This window comes from Pelodiscus sinensis, chromosome 2 (assembly GCF_052426305.1).
Source record: "Pelodiscus sinensis isolate ZL-2025 chromosome 2, ASM5242630v1, whole genome shotgun sequence".
NCBI classification, from domain to species: domain Eukaryota; kingdom Metazoa; phylum Chordata; order Testudines; family Trionychidae; genus Pelodiscus; species Pelodiscus sinensis.
In genome coordinates, this window is record NC_143053.1 from 202,588,491 (window position 1) to 202,615,075 (window position 26,585).

Genomic DNA, 26,585 nt, shown 5'->3' on the forward strand with positions numbered 1-26,585 from the left:
CTCTCACTTACATTCTTTTTAAATAATAAATAATCAAGAACTGTACATGTTACTCTGGGAAACGTGTTGATGGCAGCAGAAAATCGGAAGACAGAAAGCCAGGTCTTTGGCCTTCACTGACCCCGCACCATGTCAATGTGTGCCTTGGCATCAGTGGCAACTTTAATGTGGGTTCAAGGGTTGAATTTCACTCTCAGAAATCATGAAACCAAGAATGCAAAAACAGGCAAACAGACACTTTACCCAGTGGAGGGGAGAACAGACCCTTGGAGGAGGGTTGCAGAGTGAACCCACTCCTTGAAGCAGCAGCTTTTGACCTGCAGAGCTGGGACTGAAATCCCCACTTTAGATGTTGCAACCAGGTGCACAGGATCATATAGCTACCCATTCAAATTTGGCCCCGTTATTTCATCATGACAGACAGCCGGGTCCTGCCCCATCACTGTGGTACAGGAACCACTGCTACAGAAGGACTGAGGGGAGAGTTTGTACCCTGTCCCTCTCTCCTCCCAGAAAGGCCTCCCCACTACAACAGGCCAGGATTAGGGTTGAGTGCCGAGGTGGACTGTGCTGCTGCAGATGGTTGGTGCCCCCTCAAGTGCTTATTATGGCATACCTATTGAATCAGGAGCCTATTTCCAGTTCAGCTTGCTACTGACTTTAGTGATTAGGCACGAACTACCCTTTGCACTGCTGGACCTACACAAAGGACACTTAAAGCTGCCGCAAGCCAGAATCCAAGAACGCTCTGGAGCAGGGGAAACTTCAGATCACATAAAGTTAAAGTAGCCATCTTTACAGTAAGGGGGAGGATGTATCAGGAGATGATGGAGCTAGAATGCCCAGGGAATCAGCTGATCCTTGGCTTGGCAACCACTCCAGCCAGTGCAACTTGGAGCAGCTTTAGGCTACTATAAATTAGTCACAGAGGTAGCCCCACCACTGGGGCACCATCTTGCTTCCCTATCTCTCCACCTGTGCCAAGTGTGAGCTGGATGTAGGTTAGGAAGTATGCTAGATCTAGCCTACATCCTAGAGGCCAGTAGTTAAGGGGACCACTCAGCCTTGTTACCTCATATTAACTCATAACTGAAGCCAAGTCCTCAGAGTCAGGGGAGTCAGAGTCATAAATACCAGAAAACTCCCTTAAAAATCAACTTCTGAAAATTCTGCAGAATTTCCCAGTTGGTTTTGGCTTGTTTGGAAAATTGCTAGTTTTAAAATACGATAAATATGCTTTAGTGTATTATAATAGACTTTATAATTATAATACTAAAAGCTGCATTAATGTGTAAGGAATTCAGTATCATAAGCGCCTTATAAATACCATAGCTAGATTTCTTGTTTTTCTTCTGAATACAATTAAAATAAGTTGTGTATGTACACATATAATTAGAAACTATAACAGAAAATATCAAAAGCATAAAAAGAAAAAAAGTGATGTGAGAGGTCAATGAATTAATATAGCAGACACAGTTCCCAGATAAGTGTGACCACCAGTAAATCTTAGTTTTGATGTTTCAGCTATGTCTTATAAAATGATGATTTGCCCTGCACAGCAGAACAGATCTTGGCCTTTTTTTTCACTTACCAAAGGATTTACAGAGCAGGAAAAGAGGATTACAATTCCTCTCAGCAGAAAGTAATCCTTTTAAGTTAGGTATGTCCGCATTCATTGAGGAGTGTGGGAAAGTGCATACTACTTAAAATGCTTGACAGGTCTTGGAGAAATGAGGTGGCAGAAGATGGGAGCAAAAATTCCTAAAGTCATGACTACAATGGCCCCCAAATTAGTATTTGATGGAGGAGGAAGCATTAGAAATGGAGCTCAGGAGTGGGGATTGAGTTTAATATTCATCTGTTTGTGGGACTGAAAGCATTAATGTCCAATATTGTAATCTAAATTTTCATTGTAATTATTCAATTAAAAACTGACAGTAACCATTCCAATTTACAAGCTCATTCTGAAGAGGTAGTTGTCTTATTCTTTAATTATACAGTATATCAATATGGCATTACAGTGATGAGGCTCGTATAAATTGATAGATTTGATATAGTTGATATATCTTCATAGCAGCTAATAATTTCTTCATGTATGCTTGTTTTCTGTTCAGAAAGCGATAGTTCAGAGGTATTGTAGTCCAATTATAGTGTTCGTTCTGAGCTTCAGAACTTATAAGTTTCATTATATAGTTTAAATGTCCAAGGGATAGACCCAGAGCCTATAAAAAATGCTCTCATATGATGAGCAAGGTCAGAGGCTAGTCTGGACTCAATAGCTGTAAAGTAATTCTGGACTAATATATAAAGTTGAGGTTGAAGAGCACCTAGGATTTAGTTATAATATCAGGTTTAAGAGGCTGATGAGAAAAGGCAATCACACAAAGGTGACAGGAACTCAAAAAAGCAGACTTTGAAGTAATATGAAAAGTGGTAAAGAAAATGGCAGGAATTCAGTAATGCATAGGAAATCCACATTGGTAAAGTGAGAGCTATTTGAGAGTATGTTTACACTACAGAGGGTTTTTTTTTTAACCGGCCATTTTTCCAAAAAACCCTCACTTATGTCCACACTGCAATAGCATTCTTTCAAAAAAAGTCGAAAGAAAAAAGGGTTTTTTCTGACATTAGTAAACCTCTTTCTACAAGGAAGAGCGCCTTCTCTGAAAGAGCTCTTTCAGAAAAAGGCATTTGTGGAAGGAGTTCTTTCGATAGAAGAGGAAAGAGGAAAAAGCAAAGGTGCCCTGGTAGCCACTCCACCCATAGTAATCACAGCTTATATGAGAGATAGCATCCATTCAGTGTGGACATTATCTGTTGAAAAAGCAGATGGTTTTTTTTATGTGCTTTGGCAGTATTGACGCTGTCTTTTGGAAGTTTTTCAGAAGATTTCTTCTGGAAAAGCTTCTTCAGAAAGAAGTCTGCAGTGTAGACATAACTTGAGATACAGTTGGAAAGATTATAATGAAATTAATTCCAGTAAAATAAAGAAAAACTAAAAAAGCAACAGATTCCAGAGTGTGGCTGTAAAGAGCAGTAGAATCGACAAAGGATTTAAAAAAATATTGGGAAGGAGAAAGATTGTGAGAGGTACAAAAGTAGAAAATTCAGGAAAAAAAAAGGAATGAAAGCAAGAAGCAAATAGCATAAAATAGCACAGGATTAGACAGTTCATAATGTATCTGTAACAGCATAAAAGCCACACATTTGTATTGTAATAGAATGCAATTTAATTCAATCTAATTTAACACAGGACATTCTAACACAATAATTTGAAATCTGCTGTTCACAATCCAGGCTAGCTCCTTGACAGCTTTTTAACTGAATGGAGTGCTTTATATGCAGACTGCTGGGGAAAAGCAAGAGGAGAAGAAACCCAGAGTTAGCAACAGGATATATAAAAGGCAGATCTTTCAGGAATGTTGAAGTACAAGACACTTTTATATTTTAAAATGCCCACATTTCCTAACATAATACATAATTCTCACTCTTTGTCTTTGGTTGAATCTTCTTCTCCCCCTCTCTTCAAAGCTCCTTACTTCAGTGCCCTGAATGACAACCACGGGGTTCTCTATAGTGGATGCTGCAGAGCAAACCATTATTTAAATAGCATGCTTTGGCTTAATGGTTCTTTGTTTACTGGTAACCCCTTTCCTCAGACTCAGTTCTAATAAGCAGTCCCCATATGGCTAGTACATAGGCATAGAAATACTCTGCTGCTCAACTGGATAGCCCATGTTAGGAATCAATAAGGCTATATCTACACTACGAGTTTTCACTGCAAAAATATGCTCAGGGACATAAATTTGCATGACTTGTGATCTCATTTGCTTATTTTCTGCCGATCTGGTTTTTTGCTAGGGTTTTTGCGCAAAAACAAACAGTGTGGACATTTCCTTCTTGTGCAAAAACCCCTTTTTCCCCGCAAGATCTTGTGGGAAAAGGGAGGTCTTGCGGGAAAAGAGACGTTTCTTTTTTGCGCAAAAAAACCCTTTTCCCACAAGATCTTGCGGGAAAAGGGGTTTTTGCACAAGAAGGAAACATCCACACTGTTTGTTTTTACGCAAAAACCCAAGTGAAAAACCAGATCGGCAGAAAATATGCAAATGAGATCGCAACTCATGCAACTGAGTCCCTTATTAGCATATTTTTTGCAGAGAAAACTTGTAGTTTTAGTGTTTGATACAATGAGCAAAATCAAATGGTAAATTACGTGATACCATTTGATATGTGTTTCATGGTGTGGGGTTTGGTTGTATGGTGGGAGAGGGGCTGAAGCATCCCTCCTCCCCATGCGTATAGGGGACGCATAAAACCATACAGAAAAAGGAGACCAAATCACCAAGCAAGTAAAAGAAGCTGACTGTCGACCCTCATCCAGGACTGCCCTAGCCCCAAGCCTCCCACCCCCAGGTGACCTTTAGGACGGCCCGGGGAGGGGGGGGGGGTTGAAGCTCCCTTCCCTCCATTTGTATGGGAACACAGCTAGCTGTTCCCCTTCATCAGGGAGTGAGGGAAAAGTGCAGTTTGCTGCATTTGTCACTCTGCAGGGAGCACAGAGGCAGATGAACCTGGACCTTTCCCAGCCACGCACCTCTCCCCAAACTGACAGATGAACCTGCACCTCTCCCCAAACTGTGCTCACTGGAGCTGCAGCGCCCATGGAGATGCGCTTCTCACCTGGCCCCAAGCTGTTGTGGAGTGAGAGGGCTGGGGTAGTCATCTCTACCCCGGGAAGGGTGCTTACAGAACCCCTCATCTCCAGGCCCACCGCAGAACAATGATTTAATTGAAGAAAAACAAAAATTAATTAAGGAATGCCAGGTAAAACTTCTAGTATAATAGATATACACACACACATCTGTTTGCTTAATACACTCATAGATCTCTGAGAGCTCTTTATCTGATTAGCACACAGTGTGAAAGTGAGCAGGGTATACAATGTCTGTCATGTCTGCATATATATAGCCCTTCACACAAATATTTTTAAAATAGTATCTCTCGTTTGTTTTTAAAGGCAGCTAACTGGAGCTTATTGTAGAAAAGCTGTAAGAGACAGTTTTTGATTATTTTAATTTTTTTTCTGCTAATGGGAATTCAGAAAGAAAGATTAAAATAGGAAACCATGAGGAGAAATTATTTTAAAAGCAGATTTAAATTTCTCTTTCTCTTTTTTTTTTTTTTTTTTTTTTGCTTTCCTTCAATCTGACTTAGTTTTTAACACTTGAAACTGTATTTGTTTTTCACTGTGTTTCCCCTGATGGGATGTTGCAACAAAGCTTATGCTTCTATTCAGTTTCACCTTTGATTTCACTAGTATTAGCCCAGTATTCCAGTTAAGATTGCAAACAGCATAGGAATGCTTATAAACACCATTTTTTTCTTGAATCTTCGTATTAGGATTTATAAAACATATATTTTAATCACATACTTTCATACTTGTAGGTTCAGGGCTTAAACTACCAGCATATCTTTATACAGTACTATACAGTATTTATACAGTATAGGTACATTTATTTTGTTTTTTGTTATGGAAGGCAGGAGAAAGGGAAGGTGTTGATTATAGACTAAAATAAACATGTATTTAATTTCTAAAAAAATCTAGGACCACATCTTGGCTCATAGTATTCCCTTTTGCAGCTTTAAAGGCATACCAAGAGTCTTTCTTGCAAAACTAAAGCCAGCACACTGAATTTGTACTCCCTTACAGGTGTGTGGTAGAATGCTGTGCTGTGGTGAGCCAGCAAATTGGTCCCATAGGACCATTGCTAGAGACAAAAATTAGAACAGCTGAGGCTGGAGAAGAGATCAGGGGACTAGATCTTTAAGACATTTTGTCTTTAAGTCCTACAATTTCTACTGACATAACTACGTGGAGCTTACATTTCTTTACTAGAAAAGATGGGAGGCTACAATGTTACTAAACCTTGTGATTTCATCAGAAGTCTCATAATATTTTGTGTTTTTCTTAAAGCCTCAGCTGCAGCAGTCAAAAATATTGGATTTTATTTAAAAACAAAAAACAAACCTAGCTCTTCCTATTCCAGATAAAAGTTTGAAAAAAAGAAACCTAAAGGCTATAACTAGAAAGTAAAACACTGATCAATTACAAAATGATTTTAATGTCAATCGTGATTTTGGGGACTGATGCATCATGAATTATGAACATTTCAGCCTGAAGACTGGAAGAACGTAAGATCAGCACAGGTAATAAGGGGTTAATAAATAGCTGTGGGACTTGAATACAACCACTTCAGGAACAGAGAGTGAACACCTGCATAAGGAACAGCAGGCTGGAAAGAGGAAATTTATGTCTAAGGAACATGGCACAAACTACCATATCATCTCAGTGCCTGCACAGTTTTTAATGGACTGATCTTTACAACACTCAGGTGAAGTAGGAAAAAGCTGTTGCCTATTATCCCAATTTTACAGAAAGATTAAGACCAGGTCTACACTACAAACTTTTGTGAGGATAGCTATGTTGGTTTGAGGAGTGTTTGACTGATTTGCAGTACACACAGCTATGCCACTACAGGACCCTCATGTAGACAGTTATAAAGTACTATGTTAACTGGCTTTTCTGATATCTCACAATACATATCTTCAGTTTAGTAACTGGGACTAGTATATTGCCTACCATATTATGCAATTGCATGGTTCTGCACTCTACTTTTATGCAATAGAGGCACAAGATAAGTAAACAAGCTGTTATCAGAGATTTATTCAAAACTAAGGGGCTGTGCCCTCTGCTTGTTACACTCATCTACCCCATTCTCTGTCCGCTTTTGCTTCACTGAGAGAGCCTGATGATGTCATTCTGTTGCCCAACAGGAAATACCGTTTTTATGTATCTAGAGAAAAGCAACTTCCAATGTGTCATAGGTCATTACAGCTTCAGCCCAATTTCTTACACCAATGGTGGGCAACCTGTGACCTATCGGGGTTCAATCTGTGACCCGTGAGACATTTTGTTTACCACTGCCCACGTGCAGGGTTGTCAGGTTTTGCTAGTCTCTATGTATTTTTTTTCCTAGTGGTATTACTAAAGTGACGTACCTAAAACAAAGGCATGTAAAATGAGGTGCTTGCTGATAGCACACATTGACCGTGAGAGCCATATTCTCCCTCTGCATAAAGTTCAAGTGCTGGAACAGTTTAATTAGTATACACTGTAAATTGTAGATACACAAGCACAATTAGCAAAATATCGTAGCCCATTCAGATGAAGCAGGGCCACTGATTTGGCTTACTCACTAGCTTAGGTTGCCCATTGGTGTCCTATACCTTCTGTATCTATCGTGATAATCAATGCACTACAAGATACTGAAGTGCCTTCTGAACCATCAAAGATTAAATTATGTTCAATATGGTTCGTGTTAAATGTATTTTTAGTGATCTGGGTGTACATCATGTGGTGCCCATAATGATATGTAGTATCATACTGCATCTGATGAAGTGGGTCTTTGCCAATGAAAGCTTATGCTCCAATAAATCTGTTAGTCTATAAGGTAACACAGCACTACTGTATAGAAACTTTACCTGCATAAACTTGAGTGCTTCATGAAATCAATCACCCTGCAATGCAGTACTGCTCTTGGATTGGTGAGTACTTGTATTTATTTTATAAGTTATTCATTTTACTGTATTTTAATTCTTTGGAAACTGGTATTCCACTGGTAAAGTATAACTCTCAGTTAACCAAAATTTTTGATTAACAGGAACCACCCCCCATCCCATTCTCAACACATCAGAAAACAGAGCTTTTATTGTACCAGCAAACTCAGGCACTTTTCCCAGTGTACCTTATTTCACACAGGGCATGGGTGGGAAAAGATGAGGGACTTAAATCAGCTGTATTAGTGCCTTTTTCCTGGTACAAACTGCAGCTACCTTATCTATGCATTGCTATTATAGCTAGGCATAATGCCCCTAGTGTAGACCTGGCCTAACTGAGCCAGGAATGAGCCATAAGTAGCCCATGGGCTGAACATGGTTCACCAGGGTTAGCCCCTGGAGGGCTACCAGATGCTTTATTTGCCCCTGCGTCCGCTGGTATGGCCTCTTTCTGGGACACTTCTCACAGCTCCCATTGGCCGGGAATAGTGCTCTGTGGGCAATGACAGCTGCAAGTGGACGTACCAGCAGATGTGCCGGTAAATACAACATCTAATTGACCTGCAGGAGCAGTGGCCAAAACAGGTGACCTAGGCGGTCACCTAGGGCACCAAGTAAAATGGCCGTTGAGGGCTTTGGAGGCAGGGGTGCCGATCACGTGTTTCGCCTAGGGTGCCAGTTGCTGGCAGCTTGTCTAGGGCCGCTCCTGTCCAGGGGCTAACCCTGGCGATTTGCATTTGGCCTGCAGGCCACTTATTGCCCAGCCCTCCCCAAGAACAGCAGTGGCAGAGCTAAGACTGGAGCCTAGTTGTCACATCTAACAGCCTAAGGAGCAGGCCAAGGGAGCAAAGCCCTCTCTCTGCCTCGCAGAAGCCTCCCGCAGTGCAGCAAGCCCAGTCTGCCCCAGCCCAGCACAGGGGGTACGTCTACACTCCAGTGGCATGTTGCAACGCCGTGAAGAGGAGCTGCTCGCCTGGAACGCTGCTTCCTAGGTGGGAGCAGGGAGCCCCCCAGAGGAGATAGTCCCCCTCTCCTGGAGGGGCGGCCGGGTTGATGGGCAAATCCTTCCGTGGCCCTAACTCTGGTGCGCAGGGCGGGAATCGGCCGTAGCGCGCTCAGGGGGCAGCGCGGTGGCCTCAGCCCGCGGCCCTAGGGGCTGGGCCCGAGCCGGCCGGCCAGGACGGGGCTGACGAGCGCGCCTCGCAGCGCGGCTAGCGGGGGCGGGCCCAGCGCAGCCCGCGCCTCGCCCCGGGCGGAGCAGGCGGCGGCTGCAGCTGGGCCCCGCGCCCGCCCTGCCCCCCGCACGTCCGGGGGAAGCCGCGCTCCCTGCGGCCCAGCGTCGGCGGCGCGCTCGGTCCCGGGCTCGGGCGGCGGCAGCACGATGGCAGCGGCGAGCAAGGTGAGGCGGCCCCGGGCGCGCCTAGAGCCCCCCCCCGGCCGCAGCGGGGCGCCAAGCGCAGCCCGGCTGCGCGGAGGCGCATGTGCCCGGGCAGCGGCGGCAGAGCTTTGCAGCGCGCCTCTTGCCCCGCTCAGCCGGAGCCCGCCTGCGTCCCTCTCCGCCACGTGGAGCGTGTCCTCCAAAGGGCGCTCCCTCGGCGCCAGCGCTGGGACAGACCCCGCCGCCGCCGCCTCGGCCCTCTCCTCCTCCCCGAGCGACCCCCCGCGCATTGCAGAGGCGGGAGCCCTGGGCGTGCTGATTAATGGGGCGGGTGATGGGCTGGGGCAGGAGGAGGGGGGTCATGCTGCGTTGGCCTGGACTCCCTGTATTGCTTGCAAGTCCGCCCGGCTCTACAGGTTGGCCTCTTAAAAGGTAGTTGATTCCCCTGCTCCTCAGAAGTTTCCAATAATGAACCGATTGCTTGGTGCTACTGGGGAGGTATTTGCAGTGTGTTTGTGGGGCTGCTTTTCCTCCAACAGCTCTCTTCTCATTTGACGTGCCAGATCTGACTTCCCTCTTTCTGGATTTTCCACTTACTTAATGGGACTTTTACTTCTTACACATCTTAGATTTGGAACAAAACTTGGGGATGTTACTGCGTGTAGTTGGCGGCGGCAGCAGACTCTATAGACTAGCTGGCAGCAGTGGCCAAAAAAAAAAAAAAAAAAAAAAAAATGGGGCTGGCAACTACACGCCCCTCTTTCCGTTTTTTCCCCTCCTTCCTCCTGCTTGCATGATAATCAGTGTTAAAATTCAAAACCCAAGATTTGTGAAGCTTTATTTAAGTGGACGCTGCTGTATTTTAAAAATTAAAAGGTTCTTCACTTGTGATGATGTGTTCTTATATTATAAAGCAAAACACTAAACTTTAATTAATGTGTTGTTTGTAAAACACCATTAGGAAAAATAAACTAGTTAGTGTTACTGTTTCTTTGTAATTAAGTTTTTTTCGTTTTCCTGTTATCTTCTGTACATTGGAATACAGAACCGTGTTTTAAAAAGCATATCTTAAGAATTTGTAATTTTTGTAACCAAATCTTAAAATATTTGGTCTACCCTATTGGTGAATTTATTTTCATTGTTTTGTAAAGGGGCTTTTTAAAAAGTCTCTGGATGGCCTGATTCTCATATATTTTCTAGTGATAGTTCTTTTGCTTCTGACCTCTTCTTATTTTTGTTAAAGATGTTGTTTAGTTCCCAGTGCTACAAACATGCATATATGAGTAACATTAAGTCTGTGTGTAAATGTTTGCAGATTGGTGCTTTTGAGGTTTAGTTTTACACTTATGAGTAGTTTTGAACTTCATGTACAATTAGTAGTTAAAGGGACACACACACACAAATTTACTTTTGAAAATATTTGCAGGATTAGGTTTAATACATTGGCACCTTCTTGGAAAGTCACCACATGTATCGTAATTTCATTAATGAATCTGTTAAGCTTAAGAAAAGAAGCTTTACATGAGAGGCAGTTGAATACAGACTAAAAACCATACTAAACATTTCAAAAGCAAAAAGATGTTAAATCCGTATGCACTCTTCCATACAAATATATTAAGAACCTGAGGTCTGTTCCTGGCTCTGCCCTCTCAATTTAACATGATCCTCAACTTCTCTCCATCTGAAAGTGAGACTAACAATATTACTGGAAGTCCTGTGGCACTTTATAGACTAACAGATTTATTGGAGCATAAGGTTTTGTGGGCAAAGATCCACTTTGCCAAGTCGTGGGTCTTTGCCCACAAAAGCTTATGCTCCAATAAATCTGTTATTAGTCTGTAAGGTGCCACAGGACTTCTAGTTGTTTTTGCAGATTCAGACTAACATGGCTACCCTTCTGATACTAATATTACTGGAGTGTTGCAAGGCTATTGGTACTTGTAAAGTGATTTCAGATCCTTTGTCTGATTGCCTTTTATTGGAACTGCAAAATATTAATGCCTAATGCTACAGCGTTATTACGACCAGTTACATTTTTATTCAAGGGACAAGAAATTAAATCCCCCCCTCCCCCGTTATATAAATAGGGCAGTGGAGGGGAAAGAGAACAGCAATCTTTTTAATATTTCTTGTGGCAGTTTGGGGTTGTTTTGGGGTTAAGAGGCACTGCAGTCCTGCACTCCTCCCTGTTATTTCTCTGGAGCTCTAACAGTGGTGAGTTAAATTGTTTCTTGCTGAGTCAGGTGGATTCATCACCTGCAGGAGGGTAGATGTGTTTCAGGCTTCCTTGTCTCTCGGAATCATAATGTAATCTATTGATTATGTTAAGCCCTTAACAACACAGTGAGGTTCAAAGGTTTCAGACACAAACTAGTTTGGCGAGATAGTTGTGTGACCCCATTTTAGCCAGTCACTAGCCAGATATTCTGAGTTGCAAGACCTCTATTCATGTATATTGTTTGGTAACCCAAAGGCCTAATTTTAAACATATCTGTAGAGTGTGCATTTAAACCTAAGTTTTACAGATAGCTTTCAACACTTACAAAGACTTCTTAAAATTGGAGTTTTGTTATAAAAACTGACCCTTGTTTTAGAAATTTATTTTCCTTGGCCAAATGTACATTTCGGGTATCACAGAGGCATTTTAAAAATCATCTTTGACTTATATTAACTGGAATTCTGTCTTTGGATAATACCATCTATGGCTCCAAGCCTGCAAGTGACTCCGGGTAGTGGGCCTTTGTGACTGTCTGATGCGCCACTGAACTCCATGACTCCAGAGAGCCAAGTAGCAAAATTTGGGCCTATTTTTTTTTCTAGACTGGTAGTTTACTCAGGGTACATCTAGACCAGTGTTTCTTAAACTTTTTAAGACAGAGGAACACCAAATAATAATTTTTTTATGAAGAACACCAAGGATTCTTTGTTGAGCTCTCCCCCCCCCCAAAAAAAAAGGGCGGGGTGGGGGGGCAGTAATTTAAGCAAAAAAAGTTGCCTGCTCCTTTAAGGGTGGCCATTTTGAACTCTGTTCTCCGTAGCATACCTCCGACTGCCTTGCGGCACACTGGTGTTCCCCAGAACACAGTTTAAGAAACACTGGCCTAGACTGCAAGATTCTTTCGAAAGAAGCTTCTTTCAAAAGAGAGTGTCCACACCTCAAAACCAGATCGAAAAAGCGATTTGCTTTTTCAGAAGAGAGAATCCAGATTGCATGGATGCTCTCTCGAAAGAAAGCCCTGATTGCTATTCACAGAATGGCCACTAGGGCACCTATGCTTTTTTTCCGACTGCCTCTTCTTTAGACAAATGTCCCTGTTCTGCGTCCACGCATGCCTTTTTTCAAAAGGGCTCTTTCGAAAAAGGCATTTTTCCTTGTAATTTGAGGCTTACCAATATCGGAAAAAAAAACCCCTGCATTCTTTCGATTTAATTTAGAAAGAATGCAATTGCATTGTGGACGCAGGTGAAGTTTTTTCTAAAAAAGGGCAGTTTTTTTGAAAAAACAATGTAGTCTAGATATACCTCAGTGGTGCAGTGATACTGTGCAAATCTGCTTCCTGGGAAACTGGGAGCCAGAAGTAGATTAGAGGCCTCGAATGAGAAAATGCTTCTCTTGTTTCGGGCAATATTAAATCAGAAATACCAGCTTCTGTGTGTGTATCAGTAGTAGGTATTGTGGGGAAGAGCAGATAGGAGAAACGGGAGTGAAGTTGAAGCATGGTTATACTATCTATGGTTCTCATATACATAATGTTAATCTTTTATGAAAGTACCTTTTATAGATTGCAGGCTCACACTCCCTATAAAAAGCAATTGTTCAGTCTTATTCCTGCGATTTATATTGTGTGGATAGACTGCTGAGCCCCATTGGCTTTTGGAGGGCTCCATGTAGGTGTAGCAGTCTGCCCACATTCTAAATTGCAGGATTAGGGTTTTAGTTCCTGGTAATAGAGGCTGGTTGGTTGCAATGATAAACAATGGGGAAAGTTATGGCTTCGTGATGGTGGAAAATGCTTACTGCAGGTCTGGGGTTAAAGCAATAATTCTCAAACTTTTTGACTTGTGGTGCACCCCGCTCAACACAGATCTTTCTGAGGACCACAAGCCAACCACCCATGGTAACAAAATGGGTGTGCGAGGGCGTGGAGGTGCAGGCTTTGGCCAGGAAGTAGGGAACAGGAGTGGGCTGAGGGTGGGAGGTAAGGATGCAATAATATAGTTGATTAATCAATTAACCGATAAGCAAAAGCTTATAGGTTAATGCTACAGACTACACGCATTTCTGCCTCCCTCCCCCAGTAATTCTTTTAACAGGCAGGCCAGCAGTCCAGCTTAGTCCCAGCTTGCACCGGGTCTGAGACCTACCCCTATTCCGGCTCTGCATTTAAATTGTATTAGTAGCCAAGCAGTCTGGCTCAGCTCCAACTCGTGATGGGTCTGGGAGCTCAGATCTCTCCCTGCCACCCTATGCTGCTGTCTCTGTATCAGGCATCCATTCCATGAGAGGAGCCACTTTTAAAACTAGCTTGTGTTTAAACTGGCTTCCCTTGCAGACCAGCTCCTGCCTGGCATCCTGCTCTGCTGCCTCTGATACAAAGACAGCAGCAACGTGGGGTTGCAGGGTGCTCCTTGGGAGTGGGGCTGGAGCGCACTGGCTGCCAGCCCTGCCCCCAGGGACTATAGAATTGTCGAGTAACCGATAAGAATTCATTAGGTTAATTGACTATTCAATTAACCGATATTTAACATCCCTAGTGGGAGGGTGATGCGTTGAGGGGGATAGAGGGGTGGTATTAGGGCATGAGGGAGGTGGGTGGCGCTTACCTGGCTCTGTGTCTCCCGCTGTTCCCAGGCACCACCCTCCGCTGCTGCAATTGGGCGTGATTCCAGAGCCTGCGGCCCACTTGCAAGACTATCCTGGACCACTAGTGGTCCAGGAACCACGATTTGAAAACCACTGGGTTAAGGGAAGTGTCATAGCACTTAACATTGTAAATAAGTTTCTTGTCCTAAGACTTCATGAGAAGTCAAATATTTATAATAGTAACTTCATTTAGTTACTAATTTAAAAACATTTAGAAACCCAGAATCCATTATTTGGGGCATTCAGAAAGCTAAAATTAATGGAAGAGTCCTATTCAATAATAGTTTGGCTAATGTAATAAAGATCATAGCTTTTCATGAATAACTAAAATGTTCACAATATACAGCTATGGTGATAAAGTACTTTCATCTTGGATGGTAATCCATAACTCTTAATCTTGTGTGATCTTTCAGGTGTACATGCTTTTTCCCCATCACATTTTTCCTCTACTTCTCCCAAAGCAGTTTTATGTATTCCTCTATGGCACTGCATGTGCATGGAATATTCCATCCTCAAACTATTTCATAAAGTCCCTTTAACTATAGCCATCTTGTTCCAAGCATTTGATGAGAAACTGTGAACAGGTAAGAGATGATCAGGTATCTCAGTTTGAGTCAATTAAAAAAATCTTCTTGTACACATAGCTAATATGAACATGTGTAATCGTGTGATTCCTATCATTGTCATTCTTCTTCTTCCCTTTTCCACCTTCATTTCTTTTATGACCACTTGCTATAACTGTATGTCTTTAAATTAGATCTTGATTCTACACTCTTATTCAGGAGCAAGACTTGGAATGTAAATAGTTCATGGCAGGGAATGTTTCTTGCTATATTTTTGTTCAGTACGTGGCCTAATAGAGCTGTGATCCTGATTTAGGGATGTTAAATATCAGTTAATTGAACAGTCGATTAACCTCATGAATTTTTATCGGTTAGTTGACTATTCTATAGTCCCCGGGGGGTGTGGCTGGCTACCAGTGTGCTCCGGCCCCACTCCTGGAGAGCCCCTGCTACCCTGTGCTCTCTATCAGAAGCAGTTGCACAGGGTGCCAGGCGGGAGCTGGTCCGCATTGGGAGCTAGTTTAAAAATTAGCTCCCCATGTGAACTGGCTCCACAAAGCTTCCTCTGATAGAGACGTAGCAGCATGAGGTGGCAGGGAGCTCCCTGGGAGCGGGGGTAGGTCATGGACCCGGCGCAAGTCAGAACTGATCCGGGCTGCTGGCCAGCTAGCTAAAAAAATTACTGGCCTGGGGAATTGGGGGAGGAGAAATGCATGTAGTCTATAGCATTAACCTATAAACTTTTGTTTATCTGTTAATTGGTTAATCGACTATACTGTTGCATCCCTATCCTGATTAGGGCCTCTGTGTGCTACTGTGACACAAATAACTATTGTAAGCCTTGAAGTAAATTTATGCTCAGAAGTTAGTCTGTGAAAATCAATCTTTGATGCAGTTTCTGCTCTGAATGGATAAAATTCTGCTGGCTTTGCTCTTGCCATTAGATCTGTTGATGTCATTAGGGTTGTTGCAAATAAAGACTTCTTTACATGCAGATTTTCACCAATTTAGATTTTTTTAAAACCTGATTTATTTAAATTGTCTCAAAAGGTTGTGCAGACATGTATATTTTGGTCTAAAGTCTAAACCACATTGATATCTTTTTTGGTGTGTTTTGTCAAATCTACAGCTCAAGTGTTCTTAATATGAACATGTGCTGGGCCATCACCCAAGAGTACTATCATGAAATATATAGTAGAATACAGGTAAAACAGATTAGGAAGCATATAGTTTTGCCCCAAGGAGTTCAATCTCAAATGTAATTAACACTCTTTTTTTTAAACAAATGTCATCAGCATTGAAGTAGGTCCTCTGGAATGGTGGTCGAAGCATGAAGTAGCATACAAATGTTTAGTATATTTGGCGCATAAATACTTTACAGTGCCAGCTATAAAAGTGTCATGCAAATTTTCTCGCTTCCAGGTGACATTATAAATAAGAAGTGGGAAGCATTATCTCCCATAAATATAAAAAAAGTTGTTTCTCTAAGCAATTGGCTGAAGGAGAAGTAGGTCTGAGTGGACTAGGTGCTATACTTTTACATGGTTTAGGTTTTTGAGTGCCATTATGTAACAAAGAAATCTGCATTTGTAAGTTGTACGTTCACAATAGTTGTACAACTATGTATAACATGAATTAGAAAATGCTATTTCTTTACTATTTTTACAGTGCAAATACCTGTGATAAAGTGATATCAAGTGAGCACTGCACACTTTGTATTAGGGATGTAACAGTGTAGATGATAAGTGGATGCTTATTGGTTAATACTATCAGCTACATGCAGCTTCACTCTTCTCCCCATCCCGTGGCTCTGAAAGAACATTTTTTTAGCAGGCTGGCCAATAGGCCAGCTCGGTCCTGAATCGCACTGGGCCCTGACATGAACCCTGCTGCAACTCTGCGTAATTAGTCCCCAGGATTGATGCTGGGACCTGGCAGAAGCTGGGACTGAGCCAGCCTGCCTCTGCGCCAGCTCCCCAGACAGTGCAGAGCTACGGTGGGATTGATGCTGGGACTGAGAGCTTTCACTGCTAACCCTTATCGGTCAATCATGTAGTTGGCAACATTTTTGTCGACTACACAATTAATAAATTACATGCTTTGTATTTTGTGTGTTAATTGAAATTAGTCTATTTGAAAACGTATTAAATATTTTGGATATTTTTCTAATTTTAATTTATTTTCTATTTTAAGTGCAATTAAAATTGTGATTAATCAAGATGAATTTTTTGACTCACCTGCATGAGTTAGCTGTAATTAATCAGCAGCCCTAGTTGAAAAGTGTTGTCTGGGAAATATTTCTCTTTTTATATATATAAAAACATTTTTCCTGTTAGATGACAGACTGTTCCTGCCAGGTGACAAAATGGAAGTCATCAGCCTCAACAGGCTCTCTCAGCGAAGTGAAATCGGCCAGAGAGAGGGGGGAGCGAGCAGAGGATTCAGCCCTCTAGTGTGTATATAATGAAAACACTTGATAGTGCAGTAAACATGTTTATTATCTTTCAGAATTTGTATCCATTAGAGGTCAGATATGAACATACATGTTGTGGGTTGGAGATGTAAAAGGTTGACTGGTTACCCATTAAGCATTAGGCTTACCAGAATGCTTACTGGGTTATCAGCTAACCAGACCTTGTCCAAACTCCCAAGCATAGCCACTGTGACCGGCTGGAGCAACCCTGGGTGTGTTGGGCCAGCTGGTGGGATCTCAGCCATGTAGGGGTGGCAGGCTGGGCTATGTCTACTATAAGCAGGTACGGTCCCAGCCATGCAGTGGGCAGGCATGACTCCGGCCACCATGTCTGCTTCAGAGTCCCTGCCACATCAGAGCAGATGAGACCCCAGTCCTGACTGCCCTGCACCCACCCGTGAATGATTAACTGGCTAAATGGTATGATTTTAATCATTTAAACCAATATTTACATCACTATTGTGAGTGTCCTTTTAAATAGTCTGTATTTCTCCTAACAGAGCAAAAGCGAAAAGCTGCAGAATGGTGAATTATATTCTGTTCTGCCCTTTGCATCAACATAGCTGCCTGATAAATTCTGATTCCAAAATCTTTACTGTTGCTTCTGACATCTAAAACAAAATCACATCACCTGGTTATTCTTCTCTCCATCAATTCAGATGGAATTTGCACTGCTGTCAGTAAGGAAAATATTGTTTTGACTGGTAGGGAGAGCAAATATTACACACATTCTTCATGGGTCACATATTGAATACCAAGATGTTACTTAAAGTTTGTATTTTCTTACTGTGTTGAAAAAATAACAAGTTTAAGCTTGATTTTTCTCTGTGTATCATTCCTAACCTTTGGTTACAATGGGCACAGCATTGTGAATTTGCATAATCACAAAATAGTCAGATTCCCCAAATGCATGTTGTATCTAATATCAGTGAGCTTAAAGTAACATTTGTACAAAGATTTCAGCATTCTTAAAAAAGATAGATAAGGTACTTCATTATTTCAAATTTAGAGATGAGGAAACTGACCTAGCAAAGCATTTATGTGTCTTGAGATGCTTTTTTCCGTTATCAGTACAAAGGCCCGGTATATCTAGAACTGAGGCCAAGTCTACACTGGCACTTCGCAGCACTGTAACTTTCTGGCTCGGGTGTGAAAAAACGTCCCTCCCTGCTTCCTGTCTCCCAAGCGCAGCAGCTCTTTCCCAGCGTTCATGCTGTGGCCACGTTTCAGTTCAAAGCGCTGCCGCTTTAAACTGTTAAGTGTAGATCAGGGGTGGCCAACCCATTTAACAAAAGGGGGGGGGGGGGCTGGGAGCAGGCTGCTTGGCTCCTGCTGCCTTTTGAATTGCAGAGCCGCAGTGGGGTTTGGTCCCAGCACGAGCTGGTACTGCCTGCTGAGCCAGTAGCAGCCCCTGTCTATGGAGAGCCCTAGCTGTGGCCAGAGTATTAAGCGGGGTGCCCCATGGGTTGGTTCTGAGGCCAGTTTTGCTCAAGATCTTTCTTAGTGATTTCGATGAGGGGATGGATTGCCGCCTCAGCAAGTTTGCGGATAACACTAAGCTAGGGGGAAAAGTAGATACGGTGGAGGGTAGGGATAGGGTCCAGAGTGACCTAGACAAATTGGAAGTTTGGACCAAAGAAATCTGAAGTTCAGCAAGGACAAGTGCAGTGTAAGGATGTTAAAGTGCGGTTAATTGACTAGTTGAGTAGTCGATGGAATTACCATCGACTACTTAAATAGTCAATAGGCACGTCTGCATTCCTCCTTTGAAATGTGTAAGAGCCCCACCTGTGCAGTGCTGCTGCTTTGAAGTACCCCTTCTCCCCTCCTTTCCCCATCTGCTGCCTCTATCTGATAGAGGCAGCAAGGGTGGGGAATCAACTAGTCAACTGACTATTCGGTAAGCATTTGCTTATCGGATAGTTGACTAGTCCTTAATATTCTTAGTGCAGAGTCTTGCACTTGGGATGGAAGAATCCCAAGCACTGTTGCAGGCTAGGGACTGACTGGCTAAGCAGCAGTTTGACAGAAAAAGACCTGGGAATTACAGCAGATGAGAAGCTGGATATGAGTCAACAGTGTGCCCTTGTAGCCAAGACTAATGGCATATTAGTGTGCATTAGGAGGAGCATTGTCAGCAGATCTAGAGACGTGATTGTTCCCCTTTATTTGGCACTGGTGAGGCCACACCTGGAGTATTGCATCCAATTCTGGGTCCCCCATTACAGACAGGATGTGGATGCATTGGAGAAAGTCCAGTAAAGGGCGACCAAATGATTAGAGGGCTGAGGATTTGATTTATGAGGAGAGGCTGAAGGATTTGGGCTTACCTAATATATAAAGGAGAATGTTTGTACGTTTGAGCGCTAATAACTTGGACACTATGGGTATGTCTAGACTACATGGCTCCGTTGACGGAGCCATGTAGATGAGTTTACTAGATATAGGAAAATGAAGCAGCGATTTAAATAATCGCTGCTTCATTTACATCAAAATAGCCACCGCGCTGTGCGGATCAGCTGTTTGGCGGCACAGCACGGTAGTCTGGACGCTCCACACTTGACAAGGGAAGCCTTTGTCGACCGCTCTGCTATGCCTCGTGAAATGAGGTTACCAGAGTGGTTGACAAAGGCTTCCATTGTCGACCACAGCGCGTCCAGACTACTGCGCTGTGCCGCCAAACAGCTGATCGGCACAGCGTGGTGGCCATTTTGATGTAAATGAAGCGGCGATTATTGAAATCGCTGCTTCATTTTCCTATGTCTAGTAAACTCATCTACATGGCTCTGTCAACAGAGCCATGTAATCTAGACATACACTATAAGAGCTACCGCAACCAAACTTTGCATTGGATAATCTTTCATCCAGGAGAAGGTTTTAAGTATTTTTGGACCTGATCGGGGTCCCGCCCTGCTCCCTGTGGCCCCAAGTGTGAGCTGGGGCGCCCTTCCCGCGCCTCCCGGGACTCGCCTCCTCCTCTGCTGCCTATGAGGTTACATAACCTACCCTCTTCTCCCCCGCCAGCATGCAGTGCCCCCACCCTCATGCTTACAATGGCTCGGGAACCCACCCTGCCCCCCCCCCCTCCGCGGCACCTGCAGTCCCAAGCGCGAGCTGAGGCGCCCCTCCCGTGTGTAACCTCCCTTCCATCCGGGGTCGCTCCACACCTGCCACCCTCCCCCCTCTGGAAACCAAAACCAAAGCCAGCCAGCCTTTCTGCTCAGCTCACTGGGCTTATCCGAACAGAAGGAATCCGTGTGCCTGCTGCAGTGCAGAGCGGAGGGGCCAGGTTAAACCCTTGATGTGTTATGCTGCTTTGAAGCCAGCCAGCTACTGTTCGTACTGTGAGTGGGGCTCTTCTGTGTCTGGTTCCAGTCATTGGGGCTAGATGTGAGCTCTGAGCTTTTGCTTGCCAAAGCGGGGCAGGTGGATCCCTGAGCCAACCTTGCAAAGAGAAGTCCCTTTGCTACTGGCCACATGGCTGTGTACTGTTCTCCTGGGGGCTGGCTCCTCGGTCCCGGGGGGAGGAGGGTCCTGCTGCTCTCAGAGGGTCAAGTGTCGGCCAGGAGCCTTCAGCCCCCAGGGTCTGTGGCTCTGGGGGTCCCCTGCCTCAGGCTCCCCTCCTTTCCTACATTTTCAAAATTTTGTTCCTCTGGTTTCCCGAGAAACGCCGGGTAAGTCCAGCTAGTTTAGTCTGTAGAAGAGAAGAATGAGGTGGGATTCGATAGCACCCTTCAACTACCTGAAGGGGGGTTCCAGAGAGGATGGAGAGAGGCTGTTCTCAGTAATGACAGATGACAGAATGAGGAGCAATGGTCACAAGTTGCAGTGGGGGAGGAGAGGCCTAGGTTAGATATTAGAAAAAATTATTTTACTAGGAGGATGGTGATGTGCTGGAATGGGTTACCTAGAGAGGTGGCGGAATCTTCATCCCTACAGTTTTTTAAGTACAGGCAGTCCCCGACTTACGTGGATCCGACTTATGTCGGATCCGCACTTACGAACGGGGCTTTCTCGCCCCGGAGCTCGCAGGCAGCGGTCAGCCACCTCGACCTCCGGGGCGAGAAAAGCTGCTCCCGGTGCCCCTGGTCTGCTGGGGGGGGGGGGGGCGCAGCTAGTGTGCCCCCCCCCCCAGCAGACCAGGCTTTTGTTGTGGACCCTGGGACAGAGCAGCTGGGGCGCTGCCGGTTGGTCCCGCAGCGCCGCTCTGGGCACTACTGGACCAACCCGGCAGCACCCCAGCTGCTCTGCCCCAGGCGTCCTGATTCAGCTGCTGCTGGTCAGTTTCAGCAGTGGCTGAATCAGGACGCCTGGGGCAGAGCAGCTGGGGTGCTGCTGGATTGGTCCAGTAGCGCCGAGGAGCGGCGCTACTGAAGCAACCCAGCAGCACCCCAGCTGCTCTGCCCCAGGCGTCCCCAAGTCAGCCGTTGCTGAAACTGACCAGCGCTGACTACAGGAAGCCTGAGGCACAGTTGCTCTGCCCCGGGCTTCCTGGAATCAGTGGCTGATCAGTTTCAGCAGCAGCTGACTTGGGGTTCTTAAGTTGAATCTGTATGTAAGTCAGAACTGGCGGTCAGTTTCAGCAGCGGCTGAATCTGGACGCCAGTTCCGACTTAAATACAGATTCAACTTAAGAACAAACCTACAGTCCCTATCTTGTACGTAACCCGGGGACTGCCTGTACCATCTTGACAAAACCCTGGCTGGGATGATTTAGTTGGGATTGGTCGTGCTTTGGGCAGGGAGTTGGACTCAATGACCTCCTGAGGTCTCTTCCAGCCCTATGATTCTATGATTTGAGGTGCTCCTGCAGTATAAATAAGCATCTTACAATGTACTATTAATGGAGATGGGCTGAGGAAGTGAGATTCAGGTTTGGATTAGGTTTAGACTACTATTTGTGTTCTAAGCCAGACTGGGTTATTACCTGTGAAATTGCATTTTTTAAAGGTTTTGGTTTGTTACAAGTTTTTCTTGGGTATTTAGTGTTGTTTTGTCATCTCTCTCTAATGTTCTTCAAAGATATTTGCTCATATCTCCATGAACCTGCAAATTTAATTTGTTTCACCACCGCTTTTTGTATTGGAATATTCAGTATAGATTTTTGAGCATATTTGGAGTGTTTTTTCTCTTCACTCCCTCTGTGTGTGTGCTTTTTAATGTAGCATCCCAGTGTTAAAAGTTAAAGACACTATGAGGTGCTTCTATCCTTCAAGTATATTGAATTGGCAGTTCTTTCTCAATTTTTGTAAAATGTGTTTAGGGCAAACATGTTTTTGCTGTCTTTGTTTTGCTTGGCAACATTAAAAGAATAGGATCTAACAATTATCAACTATTTAGCCGCTTGAATGCATTTTGATTGATCCTTAATAAGAGAATGAAGTGCGTGGCTGTCAAAATTTTACACCAGAGTGACACATTCCTTTTTTTTATGGTGCAGATTCATCTTTGGTGTAGCTCTGTTGTTATCAGGACTGTTAGATCAGGAATAAATTTGGCCTGCCGAGACAGCTGTGTATGTAGTGCTTGCTGATCTAGAATGTTGTGACACTTACAAATTTTCTGAAGATGGCCTTTTTATGGTGCTTTAAAAGTCCTTTATGTTACAGTGAATGTATTTGTCTTACAACTTATATTTATATCTTTAAAAATGCTTGTGCAGCCTGAGAGAAGCACACACCCTAAAGATCTGTCCATTTCTCCAAAACCTTTGTGGTCTAAAACTCTAGTCTTGCATTCCTCCTGCTTTTCAGCTCTGAGCAGGAGTGCTGACATTGAAATAGCTGTGAAGCACACACACAGTCTTTTTATAAGAGGGGAAGAACCAACAGTTGATGCATTAATAATGGATGCTTAAAAACTAGTAATGTTTAAAATTGACCATCTGCAATTTCACCAAGTTCCACAATCTGCCGTTTCTATCCCTTCCATTCCCTAGCACTAAATCATCTGCTTTCCCTTTAAAAATTGAGGGTTTTTTTTGTTTTGTGGGGTGTTTTTTTGTTTTGTTTTGTTTTTTTGCTATCACTTTGGATTTTTGATACATTTGGAGCACAGAGTTTAAAAAAATTATGCATTGTGAGTAACTATTGTGTTGACTAATAATCACTGATGAACTAAACAATCTCTTAAAGAAGATAGACAGGAAAATGACAGCTCTTGGTGCCAGGAACATAACTTTTATGATGCACTAGCAGGGTGTCCTGTGCAACCTCATTGACTATGACCATCTTACATAAATCATGCCTTCTTTGCTTTTATTAAATTAAACCATTTAGCCAGAATGGGGACTCCTGAACATTTTAATGAGACTCTTGAAAATCAGAGGGGGGGGGGGGGCCACAAACTAAAAGTCTTTTGAAGTTCTGCAGCAAGTTACTTTAATCAGAGCCCTCAGTATCTAAGAATGCATAGAGATCAAAAAAGGTCCTCTACTGGGAAAGTATGTTTTTTCCCCTTTGTTCATAATCGGTAATTACACCCCCATAATGGCTCCTCTGGTGCAGATGCAGAAGTAATAGACGGTGAAGAAGAAATTAGTTAGGCATACAGTAATCGCAGCAGTGGCTAGCTCAGCTGTACAATAGCACAAGAACTAATGCAGTTGCTCCTGGAAGCAATTTATTCATAGCAACAAGGCTCTTGTATGTTTTCCATTAAGTCATTAAAATGTATAATGCTCCATTTTTAACCCTTCTCTGAGTGAAGAATAAAATTTCTCCACCGCAGAGGAATGGTATTCTGGCTGCCCGTAGTTAGGGATGGGATTGGGGAGAATTCCAGAAGAACTCCACTGTGGCCAATGCAGCTGTGTCTGCTAATTTAAGCCAGTTGTTTAGTAACTGATTCTGACCTTAAACCAGCGTACGTCAGGATTGAATCTGTTTACATCTGTACAGTATTGCTGAAGGTATGAGATTAAAATTAGGCATTTAGATGCTCTTGTATTATTATTTATTTGAAGACACACTTGGCAAGTTGCTACATTGCTTCTCCAGTAGCAGTGGAAATTGGCCAGTAATATGATTCCCCTCTGCCTCCAGATGTTTGGAAAATGGCAGTTCCCATTTGGAAAAATTTTGCTCTTGGCAAAGATAAAAGTTTGATTGGGAATTTATATCATTTTGGGGTTATGTAGGAACTCCTTATTTGTATTTGCTAATGGCATTCTGCATATCTGAGCTCATTTGGAGAGCGTTGTCTTGTAACATAAACCTTTGTGAACCTTGTTTGAACACCATATCCTTCTTGTCAAGCAGCTGTGGTGATCTCTCCAGCATTCATGTGCTTTCATCAGTTTTAGTAGAAATTGCATGTGGGTATGAATTCAGAAAATGCAAAAGAAATCCATACAGAGAATAAGAGATCTTTGCTTGAAGTGTACACGTGGCTCTGAGGATGAACTGCTTGGTCACTGGTGAGCAGTTTGGGCACTTGACTAAAGACACTGTTCGGCTGAGCATTCCTAAAGCATTCTGCCATTCAAGTAATGCTAAGCTTGAATCATTGTATAGATATGCATTAGGATAAGAAAGGGCATTAATTAGATCTACCCACACAATGCAGAGCACCTTCTATCCCACTTCGTACAGATGGGCATATTCATTCAGCCATCCCATATGGAAAAGCTCTAAATGGTACAAGCTTGAGAGCTGCCTTAAGGACCTTCTTAAACCTAACTAAGGGTGGCAGGTCAAAGATGGTATCTGGAATGTTAGAACGTAATGTCCCAAAAGTGAAGCTCTGGGTGCTGGTGGCAGAACTTTCTTAGCTTTTGGGCTGCACCTCTGGATTTTGTTCCTTATGTGAAGGTATGATTAAGCACAAATCTGGTCATTTTAAAAAGACTGGAAGATCTCTTTGTCCAGAGCTTCCACGTGGATTAAATCCTGTGGTGCTAGCTGATAGCTCTGGGCACCATGGGTTTACTTTGTATTATTGAATGTCCCAAAATAAGCCTTATGTAGTGATGAGTATGGAATGCACGTTGTTTTTATTTTTAAAAACATTGCAAACTGTTGTTTACAGTAACTATAAATATAGTTATAAAAAGGATAAAACCCTCCAATTAAGTTTCTTTGCATCGGCAGACCTGCCTGAAATCAGTGACAGCCCTCATTTCTGAACTGTTTGCTGTGTCATTAAATTGCAGGTGGTAGTGAGTTTGAAGATATTACTTATCTAAAGATCCATATGGCATATTTCTGTGATTAAAAGCTGCCGACTCCTCGTGCAGACACTTGTGTATTGCGCTTGTCTTTACTCCCATGAGCTGTCCCATTGTGTGATGTTAAACACATGCAGAAATACTGGTAGGATTGGGACCTGAATTTGTACATTAAAGCAGTCTGCACAGCAGCCTGTGGAGTTTGGCTTATTGAGATACAAATATACATTACATAGAATACATGAAGCAGAATTGTATGTGAATAAGAGAGTGACAAATGAACAAGAGGCTGCTATTCCCATGAGAGTTTTTAGTAGATGATTATTTGCAATGACTGACTTTATCTTCCATCTCATTTTGAATTGAAAACAGATGCCCAAGGAAATGGCTGACATTTTTAATGCCCCCAGTGATGATGAAGATTTTCTTGGGTTTGGAGATGATGTTCCCATGCAAACCTTTTCGTCAGATGACAGCTGTGATAGTTTTAATTCATTGGAGTCAGGAAAAAAGGTAGGAACATTTTATCATAAATGCTAGTGTATTGGTTTCGAACAGTAAAACTTCTTTGAATTTATTTCAGGGCAGTGCTGACCTTAACTTCGGGCAGATGTGGAAATGTATAATCCTTGTAGTAGAATCAAACTATTCATCTTTAATTTGTAATGATTTTTAAAAATGGACTGCTATAAGAAACTCATTTTCCTTTCTGCATTATGAAGGGAGCCTAGAGTGAGTTTGGTATTTGTAACTTGCCCACATAGCCTGTAGGAGAGAATAATGGCCATTCAATGATTGCCAACACTGGAGGATGTGGTGCAGCTCAGTAAAATGTGTCAGTATGAATCAGTTGCACCTCTGCAGTGCTGAAGTGGGATTCTGTTGGAACCTCATGCTTTGAGTTGCTTTCTCACTACCAAGATGCTAACGTGTTTTTATTGCTTTAATTTGTAGAATCTACCAGTTACTGCTCTAGTGGTGAGGTGCACAGATGTCATTTTGTGCCTCGTTAATGAAGTAGTCAATCTGTGCAGTGACTAGATATAGTAGTGTTTGGGTTTTTGAGGCTTTTTTTTTTTTTTTTTTTTGCACTTGGAAGTACCAGAAGTGAGTGTGTGGAGAAGGACACTGGGAAGGGAGCAAAGAAAAAAAACTGGTTTATATGAGAGTTGACTGGTCTTGACAGTGATAAACTTACATCTGGGTTTTTTTGTTATAAGGGATGGAAAGCTAGTGAAGAGATTCAAGGAAGGCAGTAGCACACTTGAAGGAAGGAGTCGGCTTTCATGGTATTTTGCATAGACTGCAGGTGGGAGATGTGAGGAGAAGGGTTACAGTAATCAAAAAGATGACTAATGCACTTTAAATGCAGAACTGCAGTGGAGGTAGGTTCCCGACCTGGTGCAAGCTGGGACTGAGCCAGGCTGCTGGCCAGCCTGCTAAAAAATTTACTGGCAGGAGGAAGGGAAATACGTGTCGTCTAAAGCATTAACCTATAAGCTTTTGCTTACTGGTTAATCAGT

The 26,585-nt window shown here is 43.1% G+C and overlaps 1 protein-coding gene across 2 annotated transcripts in view; it reads left to right on the top strand.

The window, feature by feature from the left end:
• Positions 1-8,829: 8,829 nt before the first annotated feature.
• CDCA7L (cell division cycle associated 7 like) overlaps positions 8,830-26,585 on the top strand; it is a 38,627-nt gene continuing 20,871 nt past the window's right edge. Inside the window, exons 1-2 of one of the 2 annotated variants that reach the window (XM_075922234.2) lie at positions 8,830-9,016; positions 25,435-25,575. In XM_075922234.2, the coding sequence (XP_075778349.1) occupies positions 8,999-9,016; positions 25,435-25,575 (159 nt within the window). In that variant the 5' untranslated portion in view covers positions 8,830-8,998. Of the gene's footprint in view, positions 9,017-9,292; positions 9,428-25,434; positions 25,576-26,585 lie in introns of those variants that run through there. The other variant, XM_006138348.5, reaches the window with a different exon arrangement.